The sequence below is a fragment of the Felis catus genome, chromosome D1 (genome assembly GCF_018350175.1).
Source record: "Felis catus isolate Fca126 chromosome D1, F.catus_Fca126_mat1.0, whole genome shotgun sequence".
Lineage (NCBI taxonomy): Eukaryota > Metazoa > Chordata > Mammalia > Carnivora > Felidae > Felis > Felis catus.
Genome location: NC_058377.1, coordinates 63,314,398 through 63,333,406, shown reverse-complemented (window position 1 = coordinate 63,333,406; position 19,009 = coordinate 63,314,398). Strand labels below are relative to the sequence as shown.

Genomic DNA, 19,009 nt, shown 5'->3' with positions numbered 1-19,009 from the left:
AGAAGCCCATGATACATCTAGCTGGGCACAGATAGTTGTTACCTGATTCTAGTCACCTCCTATTTTGAAGTAGTCCAGCTATTTTTCTGCCTTCCTTCGTGGCCACATTTCTGTCATGAATTGTTTATGCCACTGTGTTAATTTCTTCATCTCCATTCATCATTCAACAACTCTAACCTAGTTGCTGTCCCTACTGTGCCACCAGAAGCAAACCTGGTGGGCATTCCAGTCTTCATCTTACTTCACCATCTCTTCTTTCTGGAATCATTCTCCTCTTTGGAAGACTCCCACAGTTGGGACTCTTGGGTTTTTTCTATTCCTTTGGGTTCTCCTTCACTCTCCACTCTCTGTCTCTAGGAGGCCTCATCCATTCTCATTGCTTTAAGTGCTGTTAATATGCCAATGCTTCCAAAACCAGACAGATTCTATTCTATTCCTTACTTTACATCTCTACCCAGATATCATATAGCGTCTCAAACCTAGCATGCCAAAACCGGAATGCCCCAGATCAGTTCTTCAGCTTTTACTACCTCTAGGCATGGCCTACCACTTCCTTAAGTGAAAAACCTGGGAGTCATTACTGGCATTCCATTATCCCTCTCACACCCAATCCGTTGTGATGTTTTTTTGATTCAACCTCATGAATATTTCTCAAATCATTCTACCTTTTTGCCTATATCTCTGCCAGTACCCAACATCATCTGACCCAAAGAACTGAGGCAGCTTCCTAACTGGTCTCCCTGCTTCCACTCTAGCCTCTCCTCAATCCTCATAGCTACCAGAAGAGCTTTTTAACTTTGTTTTTATTTTTTTGTAAATTGGACCATCCCTCCTCCTCACCCCCAATCAGGATAAAGTCCAAATTCTTAACCTCAAGGTCCTTGGTGATATCATTTCAGCCTCATTTCCCAGACTTACCTCTTGTCTTTTATTCACTTCACACTGATCACATAGTCCTTTTGGGTTCTCAGTGAGCCTTCTGCCTAAGAACTTTCATTCCTGCTGTTCCTTCAGCTCAGAATGACTTCCTTCCCTCAGTCTTTGATGCCCCCACCCTCATCCCTACCATTTTCCTTCCAACCCTCAGAGCTCGGTTTACAAGTTACCTGCTTGGAGAGGCTTTCTCTGATCACCCAACCAAATCAGTGTTGTTTCTCATAGGATCCTTTCTTTTTTATAGCACTTCCTTCCCCTGCAGTTTATAAGTATGTATTTGCTTATTTACTTTTAAAATATCGCCATTACAAGGACAGTGACCATATCTGTTTTGTTTACGCTCTATCCCTAGTGCCTGTACAAAGTAGGCACTTAATAGATATTTGTTGAACTATGGAATAATTATTCAATAAATATAGATCAATCCTTTATGTCAGGCTTTCTGCTAAGTGTTAGGGATAAAAAAGTAAAATATCATGCCTGCCTTCAAGAACTCTTCATGCAGTGGAAGAAGTAGAGCAGTTACAAGGATATTATAATATAGCATATATGGGCTAGAATGGAGGAAATACAGGGTATGTAGGGATACAAAGATGGAATACCTAACCCAGACTTCAGGAAACCAGGGAGGACCTTCTGGAGGAAGTGACATTTATGTGGAGACCTGAAAGATCAGTGGGAGTCGGCCAGACAAAGGGGGGCTTGTAAGAGGATCTCAGGCTAAGGGAACAGAATGTTTGATGGCCTAGAAGCAAAAGAGAACAAGGAGTTTTCCAGGAACTGAAAAGAAGCCAATGTGATTTTTTAAATAAATGTTTATTCATTTTTGAGAGAGAGAGAGAGAGAGAGAGAGCGAGAGAGCATGAGTAGGGGAGGTGCAGGGAGAGAGGGAGAGAGAGAGAATCCCAAGCAGCCTCTGTGCTGCCAGCGCAGAGCCTGAACTGGGTCTCGAACTCATGAACGGTGAGATCATGATCTGAGCTGAAATTAAGAGTTGAACACTCAACCGACTGAGCCACCCGGGCGCCCTGTGACTGATCATATATAATCATGAGACGTGAGGTAGTAGAGGGAGGTATGGAGCAAACAAAGCTAAACCTTGTTGGCCAACATAAGGAGTTTGGACTTTGTTCTCTGGACAATGGAGAACCAGTGAGGGATTTTAATAGGGAGTAAGTGACAAGATAGAACCTGTGTTTTAGGAGCCTTGGTCTAGCTGCAAGGGAGATAGATGAGAATGCACAAGCAAGGAAACAAGGATACCAGTTAGGAGGCTGTTGTTGTATCACAGGAGAGACTCAGTAGGATGAGGATTCGGGGAAGGCAGAGGAAGTGAAAGATGGGTGTGTCATTGAAAGTGGGCATCCTTGTACTATGTACTCAATAGGCACTATCGCAAATTCTCAAAACATCCATTTGAGGTATGGATTATTCCCATAATTCCAAATCAGGAGACTGAGGCTCGGAGAGGTTGTATGAATTGCCCAAGGTCACATAGCTGGTAAGAGGCTGAGCTGGGTTTGAAACTCAGTCTAACCCTAAGTCTGTGGTTTTAACCAGAGCACCATGCTCAGAGGTCACTCAGCCCACCTCCCTCACCCTGTTCTCTCCCAATCACTGCCTGTCCTGCCTCTGTCTGGAAAGAAATGGGGTTAGTTCTCTGCAGGGGATTTGAGTGGTGAGATTAGGTGGGGAGAGGAAATGTGAGCTTCCCTAGGACTGACCATGTCTCTGTACACAGGCTGGTGTGAGTGGTAGGAGCCATCCGTGAACACCATGGCGAAGAGGGAGGACAGCCCTGGCCCAGAGGTCCAGCCAATGGACAAGCAGTTTCTGGTGTGCAGCATCTGCCTGGATCGGTACCGGTGCCCCAAGGTCCTGCCTTGCCTGCACACGTTTTGTGAGAGGTGAGAGGGTGTGTGTACCAGGGAGGGATGAGGACCTTGCCACCTCCCCTGAGAGGGGGTGGCATGTATAAACCTATAGGAGGTGAGGAAAATGGGTATACATGTAGGGGAGCAGATGTACCCCAAACTGCAGGAGGTGAGGGTTTGGTGCAAGAACGTGTGAGAGAGGACCAGAAGCTGCTAACACTGGGCCGTGGTCTCTGCCCCTTCCCAAACCAAGGCAGCTTTCAATACCATCAGAGAAATCAAACAGAGCCCAGACTCTCAACAAGCTGCAGCCTCAGAAGAGTTTGTCACCAGTGGGAGGATAGAGGAAAGCCTGTCCTTCCTTCCCTGCTTATCTTCATGGTTGTTCTGAGGCGCTGAGTGAAAGGCAACCACCCCCTTTAGGCTTTATCCGTTATTTACTCATTCAACAAGTATTATTTATTGAGCATTTCTATGTGCCAGACCTGTCCCAGGCATTGGGTATGATAAGGAAACAGGTATCATACTTGCTTTTAGAGTATAGTTAAACAGAAAGCCAGTGATCAAAGGATCATACAGCCAGACTAAAGATAAATGTAAGTATTGCCCCCTTCATAATGCTGCACCTGAAGTGCTAAGATATGAGAGTTTAGGTAGGATCTATTGTAGTGTGGAGAATGAGGGAAGGCTTACCTAAGGTGTGATGCAGAGGGTGCGCTATAGTGAAGGGTGCACTAAAGTTAGCTAAGCGAAGGGAGTGCTACGAGCATCCTAGGCAGAAGGAAGAACGGGAGAAAAGGCGTGTGGCTTGAGGAAATGTGTCAGGTAAGAGGGCCTGGAGGAAGCCAGGTGAGTCTGGAGCACAAGTGTGACTGAGGTGGTGAGGGTGAAGCCAGACAGGCAGGTGGGGCCCATACTACAGGGGCTTTGTACACCTGTTAGGGAACTCTGCCTTTACCCTGAGAGCTTTGGTCCCTGGGTCTTCTTGCCACTGCCTCCACCCACACCTCCCCGCTGATTCCTGCCTTCGTGGAAAGCTGGCTCTGCCACAGGGACGCTGCTCCCCTTCCAGTGCCCCCTCTCCCCCATGCTCTTTAAGATTTCAGCTCTGCTGCTCTCTCTCCTTTGTCAGCTGGAAACACTCTCAGCCTTCTGGCCTATTCCAAGCTCTTCCATCAACCTGCATGGCTTCACGACTCACTTTGGCCTCTTGGTTCTCGACTGTTTCTCCAGGAACATCCTCCTTACCACCTCAGTCATACTTTCTCCCAGTTGTGCCTGGACCTTGCTATCACCCAGAATAATATCACTTCTGTGGTCATAACTCTGGCATCCCACTCCTGGCTCCCATTACTCCACTCCCACTATGACATCTTTGAGTGGGTGTAGACACCTAGCCCCCTCAACTCTTCCTTTTCCCAGCTGACCATCTGACTGGCTGCCATGGTTCCCTCAGGTCTTTGTTCTTTTCAGAACCTATGCAGCAAACATTCAAAACTGGATCAGAACTGTAATTGGACATCTCTGTGCCTCCTCATAGGCCCAGATCACTGACAACTCCTGGAGAAAACTAGTGCCTGAGAAATTATGATAGTAGTAGCTACCATGTATTGATTGCTTATTATGTGCCAGGGACTGGCTAACCGATATACATGCATTGAATTACTTAATCCTCACAACAAATACTTTATTACCCCCATTTTACAGGGGAGTAAACTAGGGTTCAGAGCCACTGAGTAATTAAGAAGTATTTCTGAGGCTCTGTAGTAAGTAAGTAGCCAAGGTCTGAATCCAGGTTTGATTGTAGGGCCTTCACTGTTAATTACTACTCATTCATTTATCTCTTGGTCCCTGCTCTCAAAGAGCTTATGCTCTAGTGGATGGTGACTGACAGTAAGCAAGCAAACAATCCAACAGGAGAGTCACAGCTTGTGCTAAGTGCTTTGCAGGAAATAAACAGAGTGTGTGGGGATGGGTAGGCCAGGGGCTCTTCTACATAGAGTCATCAGGGAAGGCTTCCCTGAGGAGGTGACATTTGACCTCAGACCCAAGGATGAGAAGACAGACTTGCAGATTGTTCCAGGCAATGGGAAAAACCCATGCCAAGGCCTTCAGGAAGGAGTAGACTGGGCATGTTCAGAGATCAAAAGAAGCGAGTGTGGCTGAAAGAGGAGGATGAAGTGAGGTCCAAAAGCATCAGGACAACTCATGGAGGAACTTGGTTTTAGGGAAGTGTTTACATTTTATTTTTAAACACAGTGGGAAACCATGAGAAGAGATTTTTTTTTTTAAGGCAGGGAAATAATGTGAGATAAATTAGATTTTTAAAGCTCACTCTGGCTGCTGTGCAGAGAATAGATTACAGAGGAGCAAGAATGGAAAGAGGAAACCAGTTAGGAAGGTAGTGTAAGCCAGGTATGCTCAACACATAGGAAGGAGGTCTTGACGAGTTTGCAAGTATTTTGGCTGAAATTCAGATTTCAGGGTTGATGCAGTGACTGGAGATGAGAAACAGGAGGTGGGGGAAGCATGGGAATAGACAGCTGAGGTGAAGTGGAGGAAAAGATTACTGGGTGTGAGGAGGTCAAGGAATTAAGAGATCCTGTTGGTGGGTGGGTCACGTCGTGGTTGTCAGAGCCCCTGAGAATGATGGCAGGAGTGCATGGATGGAGGGCCTATTATGGGGGTGGCAGTAACAGAAGAAGAGAGTGAGCCAGAAAAAAGACTTCAGTAACTGGGGAAGCACCCATGAGGTCAGTGGAGATAATAACAGGAGGGGTGGTAGAGACAGAAGGCGTGAGCTTCCAAGAAGAATAGAAATGTCCCAGTTGGGGGCAGGGAGGACTCAACCCCACCTGGCCCTAAGGAATGTGGAATGTGAGACAAGCCACTCTATACTTGAGAGGACTGCAGGGAAAACTAGGTCACAAATAAGTTAATATTTGTGAAGCACTTAGAATCGTGCCTGGCACATCATGTTTGTTAAATAAATGAAAATTAATTAATGCAGATTCAGAGGTGTAGAGAACATTAAGAGGAGAGATTGAGGATATGGGAAAGTGTGCACCATGCAGATCTTCCCTCGACAGATTCATGGTCTCCCAACAGCCACAGTCTGTGTGTTTCTAGCAAGCTGTCTCTCGTCCTCCCTCCAGTGACTAATCCCAGCCCTCACCAGTCTCCTGAACCCCTCCTTCACTCTCAACAGCCGATCTTGTCTGAGGCGAGTGAAGCATGGTGTCTAACTTCACCCCTGTGCTCAAGTGCATTCACCTCTCTTTCTCTCTTCCCCCATTCACAGGATGGCCTCTTCAGGCCAACCTGAACCATTACCCCCTCTCAGAGACCTGTCCACACTTCTTCTTGTCTCTTCTATGTCTCCCTCTCTAACTGGCTTCTCAATGCATAAACATGCTCAAGGCTCCCATTACAAACAGATAAGAACTCTCCTTTGTCCCTTTGTCCCAGCTAGCGGCCAAGCAGTCCTTCTTTCCCCTTCTTCCCCAAACCCCCAACCTCCCATTCATTCTTCAACTGGCAGCAGTCAAGCTCTCCTCCCCCCGCCCCTACCCCACACTCACTCACCCAGTTTTCCTTACAGACGAATGTACTCTCACGCTGGCCAAATTCAGGGGGCATTTTCCAATCCTTTCCTACCCTGACTCCTCAGCTGCTTTTGACACCGATGACTGCTTCTTCCCTCCTTCTGGAAATGCACTAGTCTCTTTGCTGTCTTGACGGTGTCTCTCCTCTTACCTCTCTACTGGTTCCTCTTTACTCTCCTTGTTCAGTATTTCCTGTGTGCTCTGCCCTGCTCTTGGCACTGGATCCACCTTTTGGGCTGATCTCAACCTCTTCTGTGGCTACAGAGGCCTTCTCAGTGTTGATGGCATCCCCATCTCTCTGTAACCTGCCTTTTCCCCAACTGTCTGCTGCGCCTCACCTCCTGGATGTCCCATTGTTCCAGTACACTCAGCCAGGTCAAAGCTGAAAGCCTTTATAAACCACTCCTTTTTCTGTGTTTCTCATCTTAGTGATTGTTACCACCATCCACTCAGTCCTCTAAGCTAGGAATCTGGGAGTCAACCAAGACTCATCTCTCACTCTCCATATCTACTCAGAGCTAACACCTCCTACTGCTTTACTTCTTAAATACTTCTTAAATTTGTACCAGCTCATAGTCTACATTGCTACTGCCTAATTCCAGGTTTTTCTCATCTACCGCAAGATCTTTTACAAGGTGATTGCAAGAGTATCTTGGCTAAACACATGTTTTGTCTTGGATTTGAATCCAGGCTCCAGTGCTCACTAGCTTTGTTACCTTGGATGACTCACCCTTTTTTAGTCTATTAACATAAACATAAAGCACAAAGCATAGCACCCAGCACTTAGTACTTAATAAATGGCAACTGGATGATGATGATGATGATGATGATGATGATGCTACCATACCCTGTCTGCTGTCTCACCACGTTCAAATTCATCCTCCACACAGAGGCAATGAGGAGGATAAAATGTAAACCTGGCTGTACCATGCTCCTACTGCTCCCTATTGCTATTGGGATAATTTTCTAAGTTCCTCATGTGGCCCATGTGGCACTCCATGACTGGCCCCTGCCTCTCTCTCCAGACTTCTCTTACATTTTTTGCCTTGGACTTGGTCTCCAGCCATCTCAGACTGCTTCCCTACTTACATGATGCTGTTTCTGGCCACCTTCTGTGTCTGGAACACCCTTCCTCTTCTCCCTGCACTTCTCTTTGGTTAGGCTAACAATGATTTATCCAGGAAGATTTAGCTTACAACATTTCTTCTGAAGCATTTCCTGGCTGTTCTCTTCTCCCACCCTGGGCCAGATGCCCCTTCTGTGCATTTCCTTATCACTGCATGTACAGTCTTCTTTATGTTAATAATAAATAATATAATACCTTGCAATATATAGTGGTTGCCATGAGTCAGCATGTGAGCACTTCATCATATTTAATCCTCCCTCCAGCACCCTGTGAAGTCTGTGCTGTCTCCATTTTACAAAGCAAGGATCCTTGGCTCATAAAAGTTAAGTAACTTGTCAGGGGTCATGCAGTATAATAGATGACTGACCTAAGAATTGAACCCAAACAGCCTAACTCCAGGACCCATGCCCTTATCATTATACTATTTACTTCTCTAAACTCTTTCTGTGACTTTTTTTTTTTCTCTGTAGATTTGGAAGTATTTTAGAGATAGGCACTGTGTTTTATCTTTGTATCACGAGAGCTTTGCACAAATTTGGCAAGAGTAGGCAGTAAATGTTTAATGACTTAATGGGTGGAGGGGCTAGTTGCATATTTTCTATGAGAAGGGTTTGTAAACACCTGTGGAAGGTGAGCCTGTGTTTGTACACACTGTGAGGAATGCAGATCTGTCTGCTCTCCTGAGAGAGATCAGGGATGTGTTTCCACTCAGTTGTGAAAGGTGAGGCCTTTTACACTCGTTGGCAGGACAAGATGTACGTGCCAACCAGAGAGGTTTCAAAATGAAGTGTACAATTGCAAGAAGGATTGGCATCCTTGGACTGCATGAGGAGGGATACACTGATTTTGCCCACCCCTCCTTCCTTTGACTCCCCCTCCTCCCTGGTCAGATGCCTCCAGAACTACATCCCTGCCCAGAGCCTGACGCTGTCATGTCCGGTGTGTCGGCAGACGTCCATCCTCCCCGAGCAGGGTGTCTCCGCACTGCAGAACAACTTCTTCATCAGTAGCCTCATGGAGGCCATGCAGCAGGCACCTGATGGGGCCCACGACCCCGAGGACCCCCACCCCCTCAGCGCGGTGGCTGGCCGCCCCCTCTCCTGCCCCAACCATGAAGGCAAGGTGGGCCCAAGCAGGCCCAGTGAGGCCAGGACTTGGGGTGGAGGGGGAGGAGAGGTTGGGGGAGGGGCTGAGTGGCCGTGGGTGAGAGGGTGTTTCTCTGGATGAGTGGTCCAGGTAGGGGATGCACCTGGAAGGCGAGGGGCAAGGAGGGCAGATTGGGAGGGGAGAAGACAAAGAAGCTTGGGGTGTAGCCGTTGCCTGACTGGAGTGCTTATGCCACCAGACGATGGAGTTTTACTGTGAGGCCTGCGAGACGGCCATGTGCGGCGAGTGCCGCGCGGGGGAGCACCGAGAGCACGGCACCGTGCTGCTGCGCGATGTGGTGGAGCAGCACAAGGCGGCCCTGCAGCGCCAGCTCGAGGCGGTGCGCGGCCGGTAGGAGCCTGCTGGGGACCTGGGCTGGGGGGGGGGCATCGGCGAGCGTCTCAACCGGGGCAGCGGGGAAGGGGAGGGACGTTGGGGAGGCTAGAAATAAAATTCTTAGGGAAGGCAGGGAGGTCGAGGTAGGGCGTCTCCTAGAGGGCACAGTATAGGGTGCCCCCTGGGAAGGACCGGTTTGGTGAGGGCATCCTCAAGCAACCCGGGTATGAGATGTTTCCCTTCCCCAGACTGCCACAGCTGTCCGCAGCTATCGCCTTAGTGGGGGGCATCAGCCAGCAGCTGCAGGAGCGCAAAGCAGAGGCCCTGGCCCAGATCAGCGCAGCCTTCGAGGACCTGGAACAGGCGCTGCAACAGCGCAAGCAGGCTCTGGTCAGCGACCTGGAGGCCATTTGTGGGGCCAAGCAGAAGGTGCGTGTGTTCACCCTTCCCTACCACCACCCACTGTGACATGGCTGTATTGCCTCCACGCTTTCTCTGCTTTCCACACCTGGGCAACCCTTTCCCTAGACTATACGTTCTGCCTCCCGACACGGTCCCATTGGTACTGCGGTATCGGTCTCCTGCCCATACTCACCTTCTTGCAATTCTTTCATGCTATAGTACCGTAAGTTCCTAAGGAATCACAGAGACCCTCTCTGCGCGACCAACCTTCCCCTGTCCCCTCCTCAGGTGTTGCAGACCCAGTTAGACACACTGCGTCAGGGACAGGAACATATCGGCAGCAGCTGCAGCTTCGCGGAACAAGCCCTGCGTCTGGGCTCGGCCCCGGAGGTGTTGCTGGTGCGCAAGCACATGCGAGAGCGGCTGGCCGCGCTGGCGGCTCAGGCCTTCCCCGAGCGGCCACATGAGAACGCGCAGCTGGAACTGGTCCTCGAAGTCGATGGGCTGCGGCGATCGGTGCTCAATCTCGGCGCGCTGCTCACCACGAGTGCCACTGCACATGAGACCGTGGCCACGGGCGAGGGCCTGCGCCAGGCGCTCGTGGGCCAGCCCGCCTCACTCACCGTCACTACCAAAGACAAGGATGGGAGGCTGGTGCGCACAGGCAGCGCGGAGCTGCGCGCGGAGATCACGGGCCCCGACGGCACGCGCCTTCCTGTGCCGGTGGTGGACCACAAGAACGGCACGTACGAGCTGGTGTACACGGCACGCACTGAAGGCGAGCTGTTCCTCTCAGTGCTGCTCTACGGCCAGCCGGTGCGTGGCAGCCCTTTCCGCGTGCGTGCCCTGCGTCCTGGAGACCTGCCACCTTCCCCAGACGATGTCAAGCGCCGCGTCAAGTCCCCCGGCGGCCCCGGCAGCCACGTACGCCAGAAGGCGGTGCGCAGGCCCAGCTCCATGTACAGCACAGGTGGCAAACGGAAGGACAACCCCATTGAGGACGAACTTGTCTTCCGAGTTGGTACAGATGGCTGAGGGCTGAGCCAGATGGGGGCGGGCAGTGGGCAGGATAGATCTGGGAGGGAGGCTCAAAATGACCTAAGAGTGAATTCTTTTTCCCCCCTCCCCTGCCTTCCCCACAGGAAGTCGAGGAAGGGAGAAGGGTGAATTCACCAATTTACAGGGCGTGTCGGCAGCTAGCAGCGGACGCATAGTGGTAGCAGACAGCAACAACCAATGTATCCAGGTAAGCATCTTTCCTGCTCTCCCCTGACCCAATAAAGGTTCTCAAACTATAGCCTCCTGAAAAAACAGGGTACAGGTCACCTCCTGAAAGGTGAACCAGTCCTTAAAAATAGTATCAGTCCTTAAAGAGCAATGAATCATAGCACCACCCCACACCCACCCACTTCCACTGGCCACACTATCCAATACCCTGGCAGTTAGGCCCCAGGGTTTTCCTGTGCTTGCAGCCTCTACCTCCCAGGCTGGGGCTCAGGCCAGACCAGCTCCTGGACCCCAAATATCTGGTTCATTCTTCACACCCCTCTGTCTCCATTTGAGCCTCCACCTGGCTGGCTTACTTTCTCCCCTTTTCTCTACGTGGTCAGGATGCAGGCTCTGCCCTCCCCTGCTTCCTTCTCATGCCAGCCTGGCTCCAGAGTGTCTGTGTGGGTCTCTGCAAACATCTGGTTTGGCTACCCCCAAATGGGGGTAACTTGTGAAAAGAGGTGTCTTCCAGAGGCTGCAGTGTAACCTCACAGGTGGTCCTGCTCTCCGTGCTCCCAGTCTCTCACATACCTGATTCAAGCATCTGCCATACAAGTGGACGTGGCCGTGTTGCACTTTGAGCTCCTTAAAGCCAGGAAGTGTGGTTTTCTCTCTGTATTCCATAGAGTGAGCACAGAGCCTAGTGACAGGCACCAGCTTGGCAAACACGGTATAGCAGTTAAAAGCTCAGGCTCTGAAACCAGACACCTGGGCTTGAATCCTAGCTCTGCCACTTACTGACAAGTCATGTGACCTCCCTAGCTTCTGAGAACTCATGTGTAAAATTAGGAAAAGAATACCTCATGGAGTTGCTGGGAACATTAAAATGACATAATGCACTGTGCGTGACACCTGGTGAACCTTCTAATGTTAGCTATTGTTAAAAATATCATTGTCCAGGTGGAGACTGTAAATAAAAGCCAGGAGGTGGGAAAGTGCTGGAGGAGGTTGTTCAGGGAACTGGAAGGATCCCAGCCGGCTAGAGGTGGATTACTATTAGAAGCCCAGTAGCTGAGGTAGCGTTGTAAATGGTTTTAGAGAGGATGCTGTGGAATTTTAATTTTATCCTGTGCAGGATTGTTTCTAACTACCATGGACTTCATTCAGTTCTTGCAAACGTTGTATCAGGTGGCAAAACTTTTCTTGAGGATTCTTACTTCACTACACCTATACATTTAAAATGTTTTTAATGTTTATTTATATCTGAAGGGGAGAGATACAGAGCATGAGTGGGGAGGGGCAGAGAGAGAGGGGAACACAGAATCCAAAGCAGGCTCTGTCAGCACAGAGCCTGATGCGGGGTTCGAACCCACAAACCACGAGATCATGACCTAAGCTGATGTCAGACGCCCAACCAACGTGAGCCACCAGGTGTCCCCCTACACCTATACATTTAAAGTCCTTCCTAACCCTGACTGAGTACCCCTGTCACACTTCCAGCTCTGCCAAAGGTCTGTCACCTTAGTGTCGGTTCCTCCCGACCCCTGCTTTCCATGTAGCAGGCTGAAGGTGCCAGGAACTTTTCCATGACCACATTCCCTGTACTGTCCCACCTGCTTTGATTCCTCTGCTATTCCTAAGAGCAGAGGAATGAAGAGGTGCAGGGTAGCACATGGCAGCATTTGGGTCCAGCCCAGATAGTGAGGGAGGGATGAGGTGAGTAGGGCTGGTGCCAGGTCCCTACTCAGTCCCACCCTTCACCTTCTAGTTCTTTTCCTTCTTCTTATGCCAGGGATGCCTTCTGGCACAAGAGCTGAGATTTGGGAAGCCTTCCCAGGTGTGCACACACATGAGTGCTCGCATGCACACAAAGATGCATGTTGCTTTGTCTCCCTGATGAGGGGCTGGGGAATTGAGAAGGAGGGCCTGGAGCAGCCCCCCTCCCCTCCAGACACCCGCCACTCCTATGGCAGCCCTCCTTCTCATTCCTATTCCCATCAGCACCCCAGCGGCATAACCACTAGGACCTGGACTCTCAGATCCCCGAGCTGAGTTTCTGCTTCTTTTATTTTGGGGTCCCCCAGCTTGGTAGGGACCGGGCCCCAGGTGGAAGTTGCCTTCCCACCTCACTTCCCAAACAGTGAGATTTGGTGACCTTGTGAACTTTTCCTCCTTTGGACGGTCTGTGGTGACAGCTGAGACAAATCCCTTCATTGTGCTGAATCAACATCAGCTGACAGAAGGGAAAAATATTTTGTGATTTTGAATGAAGAATTTTATTTGTATATATTGTATCCGTGTGTAATCATCTTAGTCCAGAAATTTTATCAGTTCTTCTGTGAAGACTTCCTCGTTTCCTTCAGGAAGAATATTAATCACATTCTCCTTTGAGTTCCCTCCGCCTTTGCTATCACATTTTTCATACTTTACCAGAATCACTAGCTTGTTTTGTTTTGTTTTGTTTTGTTTTATTAGTCTGTCTCCCCTCAACTAGACTCAGATCCTGAAGTTACTTAGTGCTACTATGGTATAGGAGAGAGAGGTTAAGGACCAGACTAGGGCACCAGCAGATTCTAGAGAGGTTAAGAAAACAAATGTGTCAGGTGATAATGGGCCATCACATGTCAAAGGAGAAGAAGGGGTCAAGAACGGCAGGACTTGGTGCACCGGGTAGCTGGTGCTGCCTTTCAGGAGCAGGCCGGGGTATAAGTTGATGAATTCTCTTGCACACATGTTGAGTGTGATATGGCTGTGTGGCACCCTAGTGGTGATGGCCAGTTCTGTCTGAGCTTGAGCTGAGGAATTCATGTACTTGTTTCTGTACCAGTGCTGCAAATGCAGTAACAAATAAGGCAGACAGTCCCTGTTCCACCTGAGGCTTACATCCTTTGGAGACAAGGGTGTTTAGCAGTTAGTTCCAGAAGTGTCATTTGTTAGCAAAAGAACTGTAAAGCATGTATCATGGAGGCCTACTTTTATGCGTATATGTTGATTTAAGGGCTGGAGTTGGTCATTAAAGGCTTTTCTGAAGAAGCGACCTGGAAATTTCTAAGAATCAAAAGATGAGTAGGAGTTGGCTAGGTGTCAGGGGTGGGATAGGATAGGATGGGAAGAGCCTACTCCATTTCCCCTCACCCCTACTCCAAGCCTCAGCGTTGAGCCAGAGACTGAGCTGTTCAGACTGGAGGAGGCACACGTGCAGCCTCATTGCTGATCTGGCAGCACCTTTAGTCCCTCTTGCAAGATGGTGCCTCCCTCTCGTGCTAGCTAGTGCTGGCCTGCCACAGGGGACCAGGGCAGACCCCCGGGCTGTGCTGGCCTGCCAGCTGAGGGCATGATAGAAGTCCACATCAGGAGGGAGGACTAGTTCAAACAGCCCTGCAGGCATGAGAGATGGAGCAGGGGCAGGGAGCCTAGCCCACTTAGGGGGAGCAGGTCTGGATGGAAGAGCAAGGGCAAGGCCCAGAACTTGAGTTCCCCAAGGCTGCTCCTGGCTCTGACTCATCTTGTGTCCCTAGAGTCTATAACAAAGCAGATCATGTGAGACTTGTGTAGTGAGTGATGTTTTGGCTGTGAAGGAGAAGCAAGAGGCTATAGAGGGAGGGAGAATTGAAGGATGGGAAGACCTGAGTATGTTGGGTGGCTAAAAGAGAAGGTAGGAGAGGGGAAAAGGTCAGAAGGTTCACTCTGTCCAGGAGGAAGGTTACCTTGTCAGCCCCTTGGCCTGTATGTGCTCATCCTTGTCCACCACCCTGCCCTTTCTTGTGTGCTACCAAGTCCTGTTGTCTTCCTCCCATGTCTCCTGAGTCCATCTTCACTCCAGCAAGTACCCTGGTCAAAGCCATCATCACTTCTCACCTGGACTAGTGCAGTGCCTCTGGCTACCCAGCCAGTGTCCAGTGTTGACCCCTCCCTGCAGCCAAAGTGCTCTTTCTTTTTTTTTTTTATTTTTTTTTTTATTTTTTTTTAAATTTTTTTTTTCAACGTTTTTTATTTATTTTTGGGACAGAGAGAGACAGAGCATGAACAGGGGAGGGGCAGAGAGAGAGGGAGACACAGAATCGGAAACAGGCTCCAGGCTCTGAGCCATCAGCCCAGAGCCCGACGCGGGGCTCGAACTCACGGACCGCAAGATCGTGACCTGGCTGAAGTCGGCGCTTAACCGACTGCGCCACCCAGGCGCCCCCAAAGTGCTCTTTCTTAAAAGCGCCCATGTGGTTTTTTCAATACCACCAAGCAACTCTCAGTGGACATTGGCCAGGTGTCCTGCAAATTTAACTCCGTTTTGACAGTTTACCTATAGAGATAGCATCACTTCCCACAAGACTGCCCTCACATCAGATGCCAGTCACAAGTCTGGATTGTTACTTGTGCTTCTTACTGACCAGCTATAAATTGGAGTGTCATATGACCCCCTCCTCAGGTTCTATTAATTTGCTAGAGTGACTCATGGAACTCAGAGGAGCATTTTATTCCGTTTGCCAGTTTACTACAGAGGATACTATAAAGCATACAGATGAACAACCAGATAGGGAAGTACAGAGGGTGAGGTCTGGAAGAGTCACTACTGCAGGAACTTTGGTCCCTGTGGAATTGGGGTGCGCCACCCTCCCGGCACCAACATGGAGGTACTTCAGATCTGTACCATTCCCCTCTTCTCCTTCTCACAGGTTGGTGGATAGGGCTGAAAGTTCCAACCCTTTAATCATCAGGTCTTTCTGGTGACCAGCCTCATCCTGAAGCTTCATAGGGGCCCCACCCTAAGTCACCTAAGTCACAAGGGGCTCCTTGTGAATGACAAAAGACAATCCCATTAATCAGGAAATTCCAAGAGTGCCAAGCACTGGGGACAAAGACCAAATATATTTCTTGTTATACCACAAAAGCAGATCTCATCTTGTCACTCCTCTGCCCAGAAATTTTCAGTGAATTCTCATTATACCCAGGGGGAACTTTACTCCTGCTGTTCATGGGAGTGCTCCCTGCAATCCAGCCTCACTGGACGAGCAGTGCCCATACTGCACCCTGTGCCTTTCACACACTGTTGACTCTGCTTAAAGTGCCTTTCCACCTCCTTTACTGGCCAGCTTTGGTTCATCTCTTGGCATCTTTATTAGGCTATTAGCTCAGATATTCATCTTTCAGAGCCTTTCCTGGCCAGTCCCCCTCATCTCTCTCTTATTCTTTTTTTTTTTTTTTTTTTTAAGAGAGTGTGAGCAGGGGAGAGGTAGAGAGTGAGGGAGATACAGAATCTGAAGCAGGCTCCAGGCTCCAAGCTGTCAGCACAGAGCCCAATGCGGGGCTCAAACCCATGAACCATGAAATAATGACCTAAGCTGAAGTAGGATGCTTAACTGACTGAGCCACCCAGGTGTCCCATATTCCCTCTCATATTCTTACAGCCCTGTTTATACCTGTGCTACATGTCACTTCAGGTCTGCGGCCTTGTCTGATTCTTCACTGTACCCCCAGCATGGTGTTGGTAAATGTTTGTTGAATGACTGAATGAACGGGGGGGGGGGGTCTCCTCCCTCAGGATCTTGCTCCCTTCCCTCTGTGCCCACAGTCTCCCCTCCTCCCCGCTCCCTCCCTTGCTCCTCTGCTCCAGGTTTTCTCCAATGAAGGCCAGTTCAAGTTCCGCTTTGGGGTCCGAGGGCGCTCACCTGGGCAGCTGCAGCGCCCTACAGGTGTGGCAGTGGACACCAATGGAGACATTATTGTGGCAGACTATGACAACCGTTGGGTCAGCATCTTCTCCCCTGAGGGCAAATTCAAGGTGAGAGGCCTACTGTCACTGTGCTCTGCATTCCTAATGGCCAGCTCAGGTGACCATTCTAGTGCCTCCTGCTGGTCAGGGTCTGACCATCCCCAGCCCAAGGTTCTCCTTTAGTGTCAGGCTGGGACTACTCTTCCGACAAGGCAGGATAAAGGCCCTAATGGGTATCCCCTTCTTCCAGACCAAGATTGGAGCTGGCCGTCTCATGGGCCCCAAAGGAGTGGCCGTAGACCGGAATGGACATATCATTGTGGTCGACAACAAGTCTTGCTGCGTCTTTACTTTCCAGCCCAATGGCAAGCTGGTTGGCCGTTTTGGGGGCCGTGGTGCCACTGACCGCCACTTTGCAGGTATTGGGGAATAATTCAGAGATCTATTCTGATACCCCAGTCCCAGAGAACTACCCCGGATACCCCAGCTTCAACTACCCCCCCATATCTTGGCTCCAGAGGACCCCCTCCCTTCACTATACCTTGGTACCATACCTGTCAGCCTCTGAGACCCCACCCCTTTTCCAATGCCCCAGCTTTATCATCCCAGATATTCTTCTCCATCCCATGCAGTATCCCATTTTACTGCCCTAGAGACTGCTTTGTATTTTCAGGGCCCCATTTTGTGGCTGTAAACAACAAGAATGAGATTGTAGTGACGGATTTCCATAACCATTCAGTGAAGGTCAGTGTCTTTCTTCCCTCTATGACCGCTGTCCTGACATCTTTTCCTCTTTCACAAGACTGCTCTCTCCCTCACCATTTTCCCCCCTTGAGATCATTCATTTGAACAATAAACATTTATGGCATGGCTACTTTGTCCCAGGTGCTATGCTAGAAGCTGGGGATACAGCAATGAATAAAGCAAATACGCTGTGTTCTTTGTTATGGTTTAGTAGGGGAGAGGTAAAGCAGCATATTGCTGTGTATTATTATATTACAGTATGATGTGATAGATTCTGTGGTAGGGCAGTGCAGGGCACTGTGTGAGGGCATGGTAGAAGAAATTGATTCAGGTGAGACTGAGAACCACCTAAAGCAGCAGGGGAACTAACCGGAAGGGAGAGAAGGAGGAAAGGATTTGAGGCAAGGAGGACAAGAGGACCAAGATTTGGAGATGGTCCCTTAACAGTGTGTTCGAGAAACCACCAGTAGTTCAGACTGGGTTTGAAGAGGGGAGTATGGATCAAGTGTGGATGAATCTTGTGAACCCTGTTAAGGGGCTTGCTCTCTTCCTAAGAGTTATGGGGAGTCACTGAAGGGTTGCAGGCAGCAGGGTAATGCAGTGCTATGTCTTAGATCACTCTGGCTGGGGTGAGACTGGTGTCGGGATGATCCGTCTTTTGTAGTAATCTAGATGAGAAATGTTGAGGACCGCTGCAGGGGCAATATATACAGTAGGGTGCAGTTTTGAGAGAATCAGCAATTTGTGTTAATTCACTGGCCGTCAAGCAGAGGAGAAGGTGGAGTTCAGAACGACTCATGGCCAGATGGGCATTGCCATTAAAAAAAAAGAAAAAAAAAAACGCGGGGAAGTTGAGCTGTTAGATTTGATAAGCCCAAGGTACATTAGCTGGACCTATTCAGTAGGCAGTGGGAAACATGGATGTGAAGCCTGGGACGAAGAACTGGGCTGGAGCTGTAGATGTGGGGGTCCCCAGCCCTGGGGCTTCACCCTCTCCTCCTTGAAGACTCTGCCCGAGGCCAGGTCCCCAGTCCCCAGCCCTTTCCCCTGCCAGGTGTACACTGCCGACGGAGAGTTCCTCTTCAAGTTTGGCTCCCATGGAGAGGGCAATGGGCAGTTCAACGCCCCCACAGGAGTAGCAGTCGACTCCAATGGGAACATCATTGTGGCCGACTGGGGCAACAGCCGCATCCAGGTAAGGCCCAGGGATGGCATGGGGCTGAGGCTTCCTGCTGTGCTCCGTGCACCAGCCCCCCCCCTCCCGCAACTCCCCTGCCACACCCCTGCAAATGCCTCTCATCCACCTGATCTCACCTCTCCCTCCATTGTCCACTCATTCCCCAGGTATTCGACAGCTCTGGCTCCTTCCTGTCCTACATCAACACGTCTGCAGAGCCACTGTATGGCCCCCAGGGCCTGGCACTGACCTCAGATGGACACGTGGTGGTGGCCGATGCTGGCAACCACTGCTTTAAAGCTTATCGCTACCTCCAGTAGCTGCACAGGGGCCCTGCCTGGCTCATGGAGGGACAGACATGGGGGGATTGGACAAGAGGGTCTGGCCGGGAGTTGGGCCGGACCTGGCAGCACTGAATGTGGGCTGTGGGCGTGGGTGCGCCCAGTGCCCTCCCTCTCCCCGTCTCCCAACCCCACGGTTGCACTTTATTTATTCGGTTCTTGCTTTGGTGACTGGGTGGGCCTGGACTGTGGTCCCAAGGATGTGTGCAGAGCTTCACCCTTCCCCCTCTCCCCACCTTACACGCCTGCCCTGTCCCCTCAGTCTGCCCCCACCCCCCAGCCTGGGGCCAGAACAGCCTCTCACTCCAGGGCAAAAGTCCCTCTGGTTGTCTCCCTACCACACCATACACACTGACAGAGACAGCAATACCCCACCCCCCATATTAAGTAAATGTGTTCACCAAGA

At 50.1% G+C, this 19,009-nt stretch overlaps 2 protein-coding genes across 2 annotated transcripts in view; both read left to right on the top strand.

Annotated features, from left to right (window-relative positions):
- The window catches only part of ARFIP2 (ADP ribosylation factor interacting protein 2), a 15,268-nt gene extending 12,459 nt beyond the window's left edge, over positions 1 to 2,809 (top strand). Inside the window, exon 8 of the mRNA XM_045038878.1 lies at positions 2,678 to 2,809. Within this exon, the coding sequence (XP_044894813.1) occupies positions 2,678 to 2,707 (30 nt within the window). The 3' untranslated portion in view covers positions 2,708 to 2,809. The remainder of the gene's footprint in view (positions 1 to 2,677) is intronic.
- TRIM3 (tripartite motif containing 3) lies at positions 2,713 to 19,009 on the top strand. Its single transcript, XM_019811972.2, has 11 exons — positions 2,713 to 2,843; positions 8,432 to 8,663; positions 8,887 to 9,038; positions 9,272 to 9,452; positions 9,714 to 10,446; positions 10,568 to 10,671; positions 16,243 to 16,410; positions 16,592 to 16,760; positions 17,015 to 17,085; positions 18,140 to 18,280; positions 18,430 to 19,009. Exons 1-11 carry the CDS (start codon positions 2,713 to 2,715, stop codon positions 18,580 to 18,582), a joined length of 2,235 nt encoding a protein of 744 aa, XP_019667531.1. The 3' UTR covers positions 18,583 to 19,009.

Bases quoted from the DNA above. Each gene is read 5' to 3' on its own strand.
- TRIM3 (XM_019811972.2), top strand. From the start codon at position 2,713: ATGGCGAAGAGGGAGGACAGCCCTGGCCCAGAGGTCCAGCCAATGGAC. The intron at 9,039-9,271 runs GTAGGAGCCTGC...TCCCTTCCCCAG, and splicing joins CTCGAGGCGGTGCGCGGCCG to ACTGCCACAGCTGTCCGCAG. The intron at 17,086-18,139 runs GTCAGTGTCTTT...TTCCCCTGCCAG, and splicing joins TCCATAACCATTCAGTGAAG to GTGTACACTGCCGACGGAGA.